Source organism: Gorilla gorilla, chromosome X, assembly GCF_029281585.2.
Source record: "Gorilla gorilla gorilla isolate KB3781 chromosome X, NHGRI_mGorGor1-v2.1_pri, whole genome shotgun sequence".
NCBI lineage: Eukaryota > Metazoa > Chordata > Mammalia > Primates > Hominidae > Gorilla > Gorilla gorilla.
Genome location: NC_073247.2, coordinates 144,445,874 through 144,461,032, shown reverse-complemented (window position 1 = coordinate 144,461,032; position 15,159 = coordinate 144,445,874). Strand labels below are relative to the sequence as shown.

General features: G+C 39.6%; 1 protein-coding gene across 3 annotated transcripts in view; it reads left to right on the top strand.

Annotated features, from left to right (window-relative positions):
- Nucleotides 1–15,159, top strand: part of HS6ST2 (heparan sulfate 6-O-sulfotransferase 2) — a 333,109-nt gene that overhangs the window by 246,265 nt on the left and 71,685 nt on the right. The window contains exon 3 of one of the 3 annotated variants that reach the window (XM_019019812.3): nucleotides 4,481–4,513. The exons of the other annotated variants lie outside the window; for them this stretch is intronic. Within the exon in view, the coding sequence (XP_018875357.1) occupies nucleotides 4,481–4,513 (33 nt within the window). The remainder of the gene's footprint in view (nucleotides 1–4,480; nucleotides 4,514–15,159) is intronic. 3 annotated transcript variants of the gene reach the window in all.

Below are 15,159 nucleotides of genomic sequence, written 5' to 3'. Positions count from 1 at the left end.
CTCCTCCCGGGTTCAAGTGATTCTCCTGCCTCAGCCTCCTGTGTAGCTGGGAATACAGGCGCCTGCCACCACGCCAGGCTAATTTTTGTATTTTTGGTAGAGACGAGGTTTCTCCATGTTGGCCAGGCTGATCTCGAACTCCTGACCTCAGGCGATCCATCTGCTCCGCCTCCCAAAGTGCTGGGATTACAGGCGTGAGCTACCATGCCCCACCTTGTCCCCATTTTGTAGGTGAGGAAATCAGGGCTGAGAGATTAAGGTGCCTTTTCAGTGTCATGCAGTTGGTAAGTGAAAGAGCCTTAGGACCAGAATCCAGGCTGTGTGACTAATGGACTTATTTCATGGTCCCACACCACCCCTCAGGACTGTGCATAAGCAAAAGGCTGAGGTCAAGCATTTTAACACTTTGCAAGTAAAAAAGACCAGCAGCTTGTTTTGCATAGGGCCTTAAGAAACACCCAGGCCCTTTGCCTGGCTCCTCCATTCACCTCCACCAGTTTGAGCAAGAGTCCTTAGCCTGGGACTTTGGGGGCACCACACCCCTTTCCATTTAGGGAAATAAAATTTAGCATGTATTAACATAAGGCATTTTTTGCTAGGATATACTGTATTTGGCCTTCAGAGATCAAATGAGGAAGGTGGCTTGAGATACAAAAGGAAGTGGTGGGTTTCTGAGCAGCAGTAGAGTAGGTGAAGACCAGAATGATGGTGGAAGGGCATTCTACATGGGAGAACGTGGAAATTCTAAAACACGTCAGCTCTTGGTGTGGCAGTTACAGGGAGGGTGAGCACACCAGTTCAGTGTCAGAAAACAGAGAGGCTGAATGGACCATTTGCTTGGCAGCTCTGGAACAGTGGTAGGCAGTTATTTATCATAGAGTGTACTATCTGCTGCAGATTTGCAATCTGACCCAAACAGTGTTGGTGTGGGTTTCTTAACAACTTCCTTCTCTCTAGCCGTTATATGGAAGTGTGTGGCTGTGGAGGTCTCTGCTGATGAACAGCCATCACCAATATCCCAGGCTCCTGGCAGATGAAGAACCTGCGTGAACAGAAAGAGAAATGTAGAGGATGGTGGTGGTGCAAGAGGGTCAGTTGTTCATCAATTCGATTTTTCTTGTTTTTCTCAATTAAGTTTCCTTGTATACTTTTTCCATCATAAAGAATCTGCCACTCTACGTTTCAAATTAACAAAGCTGTTTCTCTGGACAGAATGATGTTCAGCTGCATTTAAATTTGGCCATTATGATTTTGGACATACTCTCATTTACTCATAAACTCTTTGAAGGCTGTGCTCTGGGCTCTGTGAACTACTAATAGCATGTTGTACTGAGAAAATGACTAGGGATTGGTATACTTCTAAGTAACATGGCACGCAAATTCAAGGGAAAGCTATTAGAGAATGAAAAAATATTGGAACTGGGGGAATTTTAGAAACCATCTTGTTAAGCTCCTTCATGTCATACAGCCCACTGGGAGAGTGGAGAAGAGAATTTGCCCAAGATCAAATGAGTTATTGGTAAAACCTGGATTAAAAACCAGGGATCCTGATTCTCAGTCAAGGGCTCTTGGATTTTTACCTCATCCTGGGTTTTCCAAGTCTTAATTTGGATCCTTCATACGAAAGTGAATCGTTTCACTTTCATTTCTCAAGCCCTAAGCACCCACCCTGAGAATGTAAATGCCAAGCATAAGTGTCATGGTCTGAGGTTCCTGATTAGGATGAATCCACATCTGGAGCTTTTGGATTCCCAAGTCTCCCGCTATTCCCATTACTCCAGTGCTATATATGTGTTCTCTTCATTTTCATCTTTTGCCTTCCCTGCTGATTGGATGCTTAGTCAGTTGCCTAAGTACCATTTGAGTGACATTTAGTCACATCTTCTGGAACCTGGCTCAGAGGAAGGTTATTCCTATGGCTTTTTCTCCAGCCAGTGTCTGGGTTATGGGCATGGTAACCACAGCTCCTTTTGTCCTTCCAGTGCTGCTGCTTTCCCAGGATGTGGCTTGCTGAAGGCTGATGAATCCCATCTTAGAGTGTCAGCCAGGCCACCTGTTAAAGAACATGACAGCAACAAATTAGAAAGATTCTGTTGGGATGTGGGACTACAGTATTATGAAACTGCCACTTAGAGGCTTCCTGTTTTTACAGTATTTCAAGGTGCAAGCAAGTGGCATTCTCTGGGCAGCAAATAGCCCAGCTGAAAAGAAACCTGATTTACAGCCTGTTGGGAGGGCTTTCCACAAGGAGAAATTATGAATTTGTAACGTCCCTTCCAATCCAAAAGAGAATTCTTTCTAATGCTAATGTTTAATCTGATGCCATCAAGTATGTTCTCCATACATAAACAAAGTCATAAATAAAACAGGGAGAAACTCTTTCCTAGAATTGATAATATACAGTACATTTCTGTAGAACTCTTTTCCAAGCAGATGGCCTAAAAATATTCCACAAGATTGTAAACTCTGTAGAGTCAGGGATTTTTGTCTGTTTTATTCACTACTATATCCTCAGTACCTCTAACAATGGCTAGCACATAATAGATAATAAATAATTTTTAATAAAACATCATGATTAAAGGGCCTTTTTAAAGGATTTCATTAAACAACCTTCCCAAAGAGAGTGTGTGTGCGTATGCATAAAATGAGTTCTTAAAATTAATTCATTCTCTTCTAATTAGTATGTATCTTTTGTTTTACCTTTTCCCTATGAACTTTGGCTCACTTCCGATGACTGGCCACCCTTTTGATTGATGCACCTGTAATGTCTTCATGGATCGTCACTCAATACTCCACCTCTTCCCACCTGGGCTGCCAGGTAAGGCAATGAGCTTCCAAAAGTCTTCTCAGTGCCATCACCAGGCAAATTTTATAAGGCAGTCAAGAAGTTTACCTAGAAATAAAAAAAACTCAAGAGACAATAATAGTTCCTTGATTAAAGTTAAATTTGATCCCGTTCCCATATAAATCAATTATTTATACACTTAACATCATTTGAGAATTTCTATTAGTACAGTGAAATAAAAATTATGGCTTTGGAAACTGCTGCATACTTAACTTTGGAATTTTCTGATCCTAGGAATCAATATATGGCTTTATGTTTTCCTTTTAAAAATATTTTCTTGTGCGTATGTGTGTGTTTGTGTGTGTGTGTGTGTGTGTTTTGTCTTTTCACCCAAAGTTGTGTTATTTTTGTTCACAAGGCCAAATTTTGTGGAAGGGATCATAGCCTCTCTTCACTGTGTACGGACTCTAAATCATGGGGTAGGTCAGTACATTGTAGATTACTTATTTCTTGCGGCTGGAGTAGAAGACAAGCACATTGGGCTCTGGATGGTAAGTCCACTAATAGGAGTGTCTTGTCTAACAGATTTGATGTTAGGCCTCACCAAGTATATCGCTTTTGTTTCTCATGACATTTGCTTCCCCAGCAGTCTTAACAGCTCAGAAACAGGGAAAGGGGGCTTAACCACACCAGAGACTGATAATAAAAGAGCCATGTATTGCTTCTCAAATGATGATTCAAAGGCTCTGCTGCTAGCCATGCTGTTAAAAAAGGCTCTCTTAACTCACTTCTAAGGCCTGCAAAGCGTATTTGCTGTAAAGAAACATTTCTCCCAAGAAAATGCACAGGCTATATAGCCCACTTCGGGCATAAAAGAAGTGTTGCTACATTGTAAAATTCCTTGTTCTGGCATAATAAAAAACAAAAGGCTAACTGAGCCCATTTGAACCCTCAAATTAGCAACTGACCTGTGTATAACTTCACAGTCTCCGCCTGCTAATAATATCAGAAATTCACACAGTGGAATGAGTGTTTTGTGACCCTTAAGACATACATTATAAAAACAGCTAAGCATGTTTTTTGAATGGGGAGACATTGCTTACTTTGATGGATGTCTTGTGTTTGGGTGGAAGGGACTAGAGAGATGATTTATATATCACCTTATGTGTGCTTTGAATTTTCATCTTTTTAAAGAGCATCAGTAAAGTTTAATTGTTCTTTATTTTCCTTTTGTTATTTGTGTTTCGTATATTCCTGATAATATGAAAAATCCCTGCCAATTCCTCCTAGGACCTTTCAATCAGTCATTTCCATTTCAGTGATGCCACAGGGTTGGGTTTGGTTTGGGTTTTGTTTTATTGGCTTTTGTTTTTTTACCTAGATTCCCATTGCTCTCTGTGAAGGGGAATGGAATTAGCATGAGCGAGTGGTAGATCCATCATTCCCAGACCACAGCACTCCAGGAATCTGGCTCTCAGTGCAGCCTTGCCCCTTTTAGCCTTCTGATTGGGAATCTCCCCATTACTTGAGAGGAGCCAGTGGGGAACAAAGTGGAGAAGCCATCTATGAGCTGTTTCCCTAAGGTTTGGGAAGCTGGAGAAATATGCTCTTAAAGCACAACGGAAAACTTTTATTATTTTATCTCCTCTCCTACCAAGCTCTTGCTAGCGACTGGTTTTACTGTTCCTTTAACAGGTGGAGGATTTTTCAGATTCTAGATGCAGCAAGGTAAGTAACAATGTATTTTTAGTTTGACTGAACCCAAGTAAGCTAGAAAAAAGAGACTCTGCAGTTGCCTGTCAGTTTAATTTCAGCACAACAAATAGTTAAGTTTTTGGCTTGGACAAATTCTTTCCAGGGCTTTTTTTTTTTTTTTTTTTTTTTTTTTTTTTTTTTTTAGTTTAAAACAGCTGAAACTACCCAGGCTTGGAGTCTCAGTTCTGAAGGCTGACTTAGTTCAGAAGGGGGATGAATGTTCAGGGCGACCACCCCAGACAGGTGTGCAGTAGGTCATTAGCTCTTTTTCCTCTTTTTGCTGAAATAGGGTGACACAGTAGAGTGTGTTGTTGAGAAGACCCCAACCGTTGGCAAAGTGTTCTTTACAGTGCTTCAGGCATGTCTGCCTGTCCCTAGGCTGGATTGTGATTTAGAGAACAAGTAGGTCAGCATTTCCTTGAAGGGAAATCAATTATTTGAAAATATCAGGGCTTTTAACGTATGTGAATACGTAGACTTGCATATTTACAAGTAATCCCATAGGCCAGAGGCCTTTTTGACATGAAGCCTGCAGGAGAGCAAATCTAATCAAATACAAGAAAGTTCCTCTCTATGGGGAAGACGGACGCTGAGAATGCTCCCAAATGATGCCCCTGCAGGCAACAACTGTTGCTAAGAGCTGTACCATCATATTGCCACCAGAACCGGAGAGGCTAGCAAGAACCATAAGTCATTTTGGAAATGTGTGCTCTAGTCGCTTGGCACATTGTTTTCTAAGGTCGTGATGCTCACCAGTACTGTCTTTGGCTTTTTGTAGGCTTATTGGCTCCAGAAATATTTACTAGTGCCTCTGTTTTTTCTTAATACCCACCTACAATCCACCCTGTGCTCCCTGGCCAAATAGGTTAGCAAGAGCAAAGACTGTAGCTCTGGCATTTCTCCACAAGGACAGACTCCCATTAAAATAGACTACTTGAGCCATTTTGGGGATGCCCAGTTTAGCTTTCTGTAGCTGGGCTTCCATACTCCCATTAGAGCCTCAGTGGATTTACTTGACAGCTGAGAATAGTAAATTTAGTGTTTAATTTTGTAGTCAGATTATAATTTATTGAGCTAAATGGCACAGACACACATAGACACCTAATCACACAGTATTAGTATGGGAGAACATTTAAATATCATAGATTGGGTGTGTCATGGAGGCAAAGTACCAAGTTCTGTTACTAATGAGGTGACTTTTGTCAAGCACTAGCTCTACTCTGAGCCTTAATTTCCTCGCCTGTAAAATGAAATGGAGCGGATGACCATTAAGACAATGGTCAATAACATAGGTACCACTATCCCTATAATAGCTTTTATGGGGAAGTCTTGAGAATTTTGTTTTCTTTTTGCTTTAAAATTGCTAGATGATAGGACCATCTCTTTAAAACAGTTTTGCTGTATAACAAAGCAAATCCTGACACACTCTTTATTTTTATTATGGTGTTGATTAGTTGGACCAGATTATTGCCAGAGCAACTAATACCTGGTCTTAATGAGAGAAAAAAAGAGGAGTACAGATGGTGAGATGGGAAAGAAACGGTTTTGGTAAATATCAATGGGGCCCTTTTTGAATTTTGGTGAGCTGAATGATGTGTGAAAACTATTTGCAAGGCTAGCATATTTTTCAACCACTAGTAAAGTAATAAAACAAATAACATTTTTGGTAATCCCCACTGTATATGCAGTTTCATAAATATACAAGATTATGATTATCTCTGCTTCATAATTAACAATTTGCATAAGTACTTGCTATTTTTTAGTTGTCTGAATGGATTTTTGTAATCCAGAGAAAGAAGGGAACAATCAGTGGAAGCCATCCCAAATGCCTAGTATTATTGCTACACACTTGCACAATTAACAGCGATACTAATTGCTTCAGACCAGAACCTCATTTGTTTTTCTAAGGACAGCAAAAACATTAATAGCCAGAGTGCCTGTCAATCTCTCTCTCTTTTTCCTATAGCCAACTGTATCATAGGGTCTGCAGTTGACTGTAAGCAAATTATTTTGTTGGATTTTCAGTGTATCATCTTGTAATGGAGTTTCCAAGTTTCAGTTAGCAATCAATGCCTTGAACAGCCAGACTTATTTTTATAATATTTTAACAATAGACCTCTATAAAGTTAATTAATAAAAGGATGCTGACATGCCAATCAGTTCTGCTGCTGCATTTACATTCTACTACATATTTCATATCTTTAAAATTATTGGCATTAGGCCTGCATATAAGAATCATAGAAAGTCCAGGCTGGAGGGGAGCTTTAAGATCATCCCGTCACACTCCCTCCTTTTTCAGATGAGTATGATTGTCAGTAATTTGAATCTTGATAACAACCACCAAATCAATGATGCCACACTTTTTTTTTTTTTTGTACCTTTCAAACGTTGGGAACTATTATAGTAAGTTTGAATGATAACTGGTTGTTTGGGAATCATATAGTTTCAACTTATTTTCAAAACAACTGAATCAGAATTTTAAAAATATGCCCTCATAAGGCTTACCTAAACATAGCCATAATGTTGATGGTATATGTGTGAAAGGAGATGTTCTATGCAAATCACCTGGCAATGAGACACTCAACCAATATCAGCTCTCTTTCCTTCATGCATAGATTACCTAATTAACATTACTATAGTGGAAACATTACATAAGTGACTGACAGTCTAGGCGTTTAGAGTCAAACTGACCTCAGGTCCAATCCTGGCACTGCTACTTTCCAGCTGTGTGACGTTGGGTAATTTAGTTCATCTCTGTTGGCTTCAGGTAGTTTTCTTATATGTGAAATGTAGCCAGTATATAGGCTTGTTTTGAGGATTAAAATGAGATCGTGCATATCAAGTGCTTAGCACTGTTCCTGTTACATAGTAAACAGTCAATAATGGTGGTTATTACCATCGTTTTTTTGGCATACCCAGTGGCAGCCTCACTCAATAGTATATTTAATCTTACAGTGATTTGGGGTACTTACACATACACCTGTACACATGCATATTTGGGCACACAAGTTCATAAGATTTGCATCAGAAAGACTGCTTTCCCAAAGGTTACCTGTGACCACCATGTTTCACAATTCAATGGCCTCTTCCCTGGCCTCAGTCTTCTTGACCTCTTTGGAGATTCTGGCACTTTTGCACATATTCTCTTGCTTGAAAGCATTCATAATCTATCTTGATGTCTTCTCTACATTCCTTAGGTTTCCTTTGTTGGGATCTCTTTTCCACATGTACACAGACAGACAGACACACACACACACACGCGTGCCCACATCTTCTCCCTCCCCCACTGCCCCTTTAAATAGAGCAATTACCAAGGTCCCGTCATTGATCTGCTTCTCTTCTGTTGCTATATTTTCTCCCTGGGTAATTTCATCTCCTCACGTAGCTTCACCTTTAACCTCTACACTAATGATTCCCAAATTGACCTCTCCAACCCTTAATTCATTCCGGAGCTCCAGGCTAACTCCAATTTCCAATTGCCTGCTGAGAATTTCCAGGGCAGGATGTCCTAGGAGACTGAAAGCATAGTCTGGCTTTTGTCATCCTTCTCAGGAATGCAGATGGAGGAATCTAGCTTCAGAGGTATTAAGGGTTGAAAACGAGGCACAAGTGTGGAGCATTAGTCTGAGCAGAAGTAACAGTGGTCTAAGTTAGCAAAGTGCTTCAAACTGAGCTTTCCAGGGGAGGCATAACAGATAAACTGTGAATTTCTGTTATTATGCACTGGAGATGTCAACTGGCAGTTGGAACTTTAAAAGGTTTCTATTTTCTAGGGATAAGGGAACAGCTTCCTAAGACGAAAATTGAGTTCAGTTTTTAGGTGCTGGAAGATTGGCATGTTTGGAAGAAATGTTAATTAAAATCATCTTTCTTTTCTTTTCTTTTTTTTTGAGATGAGTTTTTTTTCGCTCTTGTTACCCAGACTGGAGTTCAATGGCGCGATCTCAGTTCACTGCAACCTCCGCCTCCTGGGTTCAAGCGATTCTCCTGCCTCAGTCTCCCAAGTAGCTGGGATTTCAGGCATGTGCCACCACACCTGGCTAATTTTGTATTTTTAGTAGAGACAGAGTTTCACTATGTTGGTCAGGCTGGTCTTGGACTCCTGACCTCAGGTGATCCACCCACCTTGGCCTCCCAAAGTACTGGGATTACCGGCGTGAGCCACCATGCCTGGCCAAAATCGTCTTTCTTTGGACACTTATTATCATTAATCTTGTTTCAGTGTTTTGTTTAAGAAACGCACGTGCCAAGGGGAAAGATGATGTACTCAACTTGAATGATGAGCAGGTGGGAATTTTGTGAGAGCAAATGTGTGTGTAGACACATACGCATATGCTGGGTCAGGTGTGCCTGAGATTTTGAATGTGTGCAAATAATTCTATCAGTGATAGATTTTTTTCTTTCATTCATTCTGCAGATATTTACAGAACATGCCAAGCTCTCTGTGGAGCAACACAGCTGTGAATATAGAACATATAGGGTCTCTGTCCTTAAATGTCTAATACATTTTTTTTTGTTATATGCAGGTACATTGACAATTTAATTTAGTTTAGAAATATCTGCAACATGTCACAAATTGTTCAATGGCCATAATCTTGCTGACAATCTTAATGACCAAAGAGGAACTTAAGGGAAATAAGACAGTGTTAAAGTGGGAAAGGAATGTACATAAATCTGAATTAGAAATTGATTACTTCCTTTAAATTTAGTAAATATTGAATTGCTTTGGGGTTTTACATTTCAAGTTGGCTTGCCAGTGTTCCAGGCCAGGGTAAGAATGATTACGTCTAACCCTAAAACTTAATTAGAGTAAAGGAATAGACAACTCTTGGTTAATGTGTGTACTATTGTCAGGAGAATTAGTTGTAAATGAGTTATTTCTACAGAAACTGCAGGCTCAGGGCTGATATCTTTAGCACAGAGGACAATATCCCTTTTGCAGAAGAATGGTCCCATTCTCTACCTTCTCAAAATGCAGTACAGTCACTCCTGTTTGAGCTACTACCATATGGCATAGTTGAAGACCATTTTGTCCTCCAAGTAGGAATCATCTACTTGTGAGTTCCTTGACTTCGTGGTTGCATGCCATTCTCCCCTTCAGAAATTTGGCATGGGCCTTTGTCTGTAAGTCTCAATTCCAAGTGTTCTTGGTCCCACCTGTCAGTTTCAAAGTCCCCTTCATGGTCCCTCTCAGGTCCCAAGGATCCCTCATTGCATCAGCAAACCTAGAGATCTACTTGGATGCCCAGAGCTCCTGTCAGAGCTATGTAGATGGCAGCCACCCTCTGTTCCACTATGCTAGCTTCTCCTTCAGATCTCTCACGGCACAAAACCTCTCATTATAATGATGTGCACATTGGCCAGTGCTTCTATTTCCTTTGCCTTGCATGAGTTAGAGACATTCTGTTATTCTCACTGGAGGTAAGAATGATTAAAAACATCCTTGAATTTAGAGTCTCAAATGCCTTTATTCTCATGGTTTTCATCAATCATAATATAACTTCTCTTTCCTTTCTTAGATTTATTCATTCAATATGTATCTATTGAGCACTTACTATGATCCAGGCACTGTTCTAGACATGGGGGACAATACGACAGACAAGGTCCCTGCTCTTGTGTTTCTTAAAGTGTGTGTGTGTGTTGGAGGGAAATTGAAAACAAAGTACACAAGTAAATGAACAAGATTATCATAGAGAGTGGTAAGTGCCATGAAGAAATCAAACACATTGGACAGAGAATGGTCAGACAGTTGGAGAGTGATCAGAGAAGGCCTCCCTAAGGAGGTGAATTTTGCTCTTTGTTTTTGTTGGTTTTGTACAGACTTCAGTTACACTTTGGGTCCTTTGGTTTCCTCCATTTCATGATATCCTGGACTCGGTATGCATTCTCATTTTGTTGCTTCTTGCCACTCTACTATTAGGACAACCTCCCTTCAGCTAGTCCTGAAGAGTAAACTAATGTAGCCTCCTGTCAAATATGTGTTCCACACTTTTCTTGTCGTAGTCAGTATTAGAATTCAGCATGTTCATGCTCTTCCCTGTTATAGAATATAAATGGATGCTAATCCTTTAAGGATATTTTACTTGATTACTCAGTGCATTTTTGTTACTCAAGGCAAACTACCTATTGAAAGAAAAACGCAAGCATTAAGAGTTAGTAAGCATTTGGCTTTGCCTATTTCTGTAAAGGGAAAAGCTATTGTTAAAATTAGTGTTCAAAGTTAAATAGATGATCCTGGAGGTTCTCTTTAGTTCGAAAGTAGTACAATTAGTTGTTTTCAGAGACGGAGCCAAAATCTCTTTCAATATGCTGTTTAATTTTGTAAAGTGGATATGCAGGAACATTTTCCAGTGTATCAGAAGTGCTTAGATTAAGCATACATTTTCCGACAAAAGCTAGCTTTACAATTCTTGTAAATGTCACAGGAACTTAAAACATTGTGTCTTGTTTTAACCTCTGCCAGCTAGAGCAGCAATTCAGCACAGCAGATTCAATTGTCAGTTTCTTAAATGTGAATATCTGAAAGTTCATTGTCTTTTCAGCTTGACCACGGGGAATCTTCAAAAAACTAAAAAGCCAAACACCACTAAAATGTTTGGTGGTTTCAAAATGCTATGGCATAGGTGTTGCTTGCTAGTGAGTTAGGTGCCAAGAAAAGCATGTTAACTCTTAGAAGGCCATTCGGATTCTTCCAGCCATCATTTTGTTGTCTTCCTCAGCACCTAGTTAAAGCCCCAGGTAGGAACTGAGGTAGGAGTTAGAAAGTTTGCCTTCCCTAACTCCTCTCGCACCTCCTGTCCTGTCCCATTGAGCTCTGTGGGAGAAGATGGGGAAGCAGGTGGGGTGGGTTTGGAGAAGGTGCACCAGAATGTTGCCAATATCCCAAGTACCCTTGCATCTCCCTTCTTTAAAACTTCTGTGTCGTCACTTACTATTCCACTTATCACTCAGATACTTGGCTGTGTTCTAAATACAACAATCAACTCCATGACTAGATTTTGGGAAAGCAGTTTTTTAAAAATCCAGAGAAAAGCTGAGCATGATTCTGTGGTAAAGGAATCTTCAGGAGAAGAGGAACCAAGAGAGTTTGGAAACTCCTAGAAATGCAACTCTGATTTACAGTCACAGAGGTTCTTCACATAGAAAAGGAGTGGGGTATAGAGAAAGAAGTGAGGAAGGCACACAGCACAGCGAGTCCTTGTATGATTTTAATTGAAAAGGCTGTTATTTTCTGCAGGTGAGAAAATAGATGCACATCAAGGCAATGACTTATCTAAGTACGTGCAGCTAATTAGTGGCAGATGCAAGAGAAGAACACAAGTCAACTGAATCCTATCCAGTATCTTGATTGGTAATTAACTAAACTCGCTGATTTTTTGGCTTGCTTTTGCCGTTTAATTCTTAGCGCTACGTTTGTTGCCAGCACTTTTAATTCATTATGCTCAAAGAACTTTATCAACAAAGGTGGACAAAATCCCTTAGAAACAGGTAAAAGGAATTTTGTTTTGGAGGGGTTGGGGCCAGCTGACAGATAGTACAGGATCGCATAGAAGTGAGAGTGGTTGGATTGGAAATAAAGCCTAAAACTCAAGATTTAGCTTAAAATAAAATGAAGAAAGAGAGGATTGCGGCTATAGACTGGGGATCCATATTTAAAGGTACACATCATCTCTTTAATGCTCATTCTTAATGACAGCTGTAGCCCATTCTCCATCTGAAGATTGAAATGTCTTTTGTTTAGGGTTCTCAGTACTTTGGGTCTCTTTCCAGGCATATTTGTGGCCTTCTCCTTGTCTTTCTGTTTTTCTATTCTGTATGGTTTTTCATCTCTAATGTTTTCCATTAGTTTGGTCTCACGGTCTTGACCAGGGCACTCATGGCACAACCATATATATATATGATCTTATGTGCACATAAAATGGAGAACGCTATTTAACAAGTTAGAAACTATTAGATTATTTCTGTTCCTCTTTTGGAATTGAAAGATTTCCTCTTGACAAATGGCTCTTCTCCAAAATCTTAAAATTGCACCTCAGAAAAAAATGACAGTCACTGTGCTACCATGAAGCTTCCTGTCCCTTCACTTTCATTGGCTTACTATTCAATGAGCTCCATTGATTTTCCAGACCTCCATTGATTTTCTCAACCTTGCCTCATCAGCCAGACACTAGAATTACAAGGGAGCTTCATCAATATCTTGTGTGGTTTCAAAACTTTTCCACTTTTCTAATTTGGGCAATGGGTATGGTACAAACCATCCGTAAACGGCATTTGGTGGTGCATTGGTCTTTCTTCTCATGGCTTCTACAATTCTAACTTGATTTCTGCTCACCACAGGGCACAGTTTGCCTTCTCTTCCCTGGGAGCTCTTGTTCATTTGTCAGGAGACCTAAAAGAAGGCTACTATGTACAGTGGTGGAATGTCAGAGTCATCCTAAACTGGCATAAATAGGTCTTTAATGGCCTTTACTGATTGTTTCTATATTGACATATAAATCCACATGAGGCTGTGTGAGGAGACTGTGCATAGTCTTTCTCCCGTTTTTTCATATGAATTGATTTGACAATGTCATAGATGATGCATGAGGCAAAGTAAAGTGTTTCTTAAGCTCACTGCTGCTTGTTTGCATGAAAAGGAATAAAAGCTACAGGGAAGAAGTGGACATTGTGTGATGCTTTAGGCAGGAGCCATTTTCTGACTCACACCTTTTAGACCATAACCCACTTTCTGAACCTGTGCAGGGGAAAGTGGTCACTGTGATATTCTTTTGCTGGAAAAACCTCTCCTAATTAATAGAGGTTTTCTGAAATTCATAAGAGATGAAATAGAGTCTCAAAAAACGAATTAGTTGTAATTATAAATGCTTGCATCTTATATGAGAAAATGAAATGGGATAAGAGCTTTTTGAGGAAGAGTCTCTGAAAACAACACAATGTTTTATTGTTGAAGAGCCATGTGATTTAATACTCAGTGATCATGAAATCACATGTAAAGCAATCCACCAGGAGAGTCCAGAAAGCCTCATTTATTCCTCTCTATATGAGCAGATTCAGTGTCTCCTTTACAATGCTATCAAAATATGTATAAATAAAACAACACTCTTGGGGGTGATTTTAAATTTAACCCACAGTAACTGTAATTTAACATGAGTACCTGAATATTTCCCTATTTGGAGTCAAAGTGGGATAACTGGCATAGGGGTTGGGGAGAGGCCCCTAGCTTTCTGTCCTACAACAATCTCAAGCACAGGATCTCTGATTTCCCCTTCTCATGCAGGAGGTATTTTATGTCTTGGCAATGGGTACTTTTGTTCACTAATTTTCATGGCCTACAATCATAGGTCAATTGGCTCTGGGTCATTCTGGGGCTGAGGGAAAACAGGTAGTGTCCTTCAATAGATTTGGAGAAACTGGAGGGGGCCTCTTAACTTGGTGATTATCCAGTAATGTGATTGAAAATGTACTACTACATTAATTAATTCAGTCATTACAGATACACTTATTGAGCACCTATCATAATTCAGCACGATTCTTAATGCTAGAGATATGACAATTGAATAAGACAAATATAGTTCCTTCTCTCAGGGAGCTTATATTCTGGTGGCAGATATAGATAATTTGGAGGAAGCAAGTCAACAAAATGTGTCCATATTGTGATGAATGTTATGAAAGAATTAAGTGGAGTGCTAGATAGGGGATATGTAGCCTTTGGAATAACCTCATTGTGGGGCAAACTTATCCTTTGTGGATGGATTTGATTTTTGGAAACATCAAAAATGATATGGGGCCAGGTCTTATAAATATATAGTGGAAGGTCAAATTGATTAATAAAAGTTTTGCCCCCAAATGAGGGTATATATGTAATTACTGTAATATTTTTGAGTGTCAGTAAAAATATATACTACACTAACTAGTGATAAGCACGCCCATGTTTTTAAAGGCAGTGAAAGGGCTCCAGCAATGGGTGTTATCCCTTGGCAAACATTTAGGCATCTATAGCTACCAACAGCACTGTCTCCAGTTCTCTGCCTCTCCTCAATTCTGGTCAACCCTTGTCATCATTGGCAAATGTACTTTAGCTGTTATATTGGTACATAAAATAAACATTCAGAGACATTCCAAACTATGTAGTACAGCAGTAACATGTGAAATTTGATTCTGTCACAATTATAATTATAATTTAGTTCTCTCATTTCATTAGTCCAAATAAAGTGGAGTTTCATTTATGCTATTTTGTATCAAATAAATCTGTAGAATGCTAATACACCACTTCGATGAGATACAATCAATTTGAGTCTAGGAAAGGCAAGAATGTTATAAGCTAGAATGTCAAGATGAAGATGAACAGACAAAGGAAGCCATGATAGGAGAATTGAGGACCCCTTGTGTGCTCCTTCTTGTACTAACTTAAGTGATATCTACCATGTCCGTTTAGTGATCGTTCTAGGCATGTCCCCATTAAAGGATATCTAATAGAGATGGTTTTGTAAAATGAGAAGAAGCCAATGATAGCCATTTAATTACATCTTTAGTGTGATGTTAGCTCCCTGTCTTGAGAAGCATTGATATTCTCCATGGGTGTTTACTTGAGCAACTACTCTGCCAGGCACTGGGAGTAC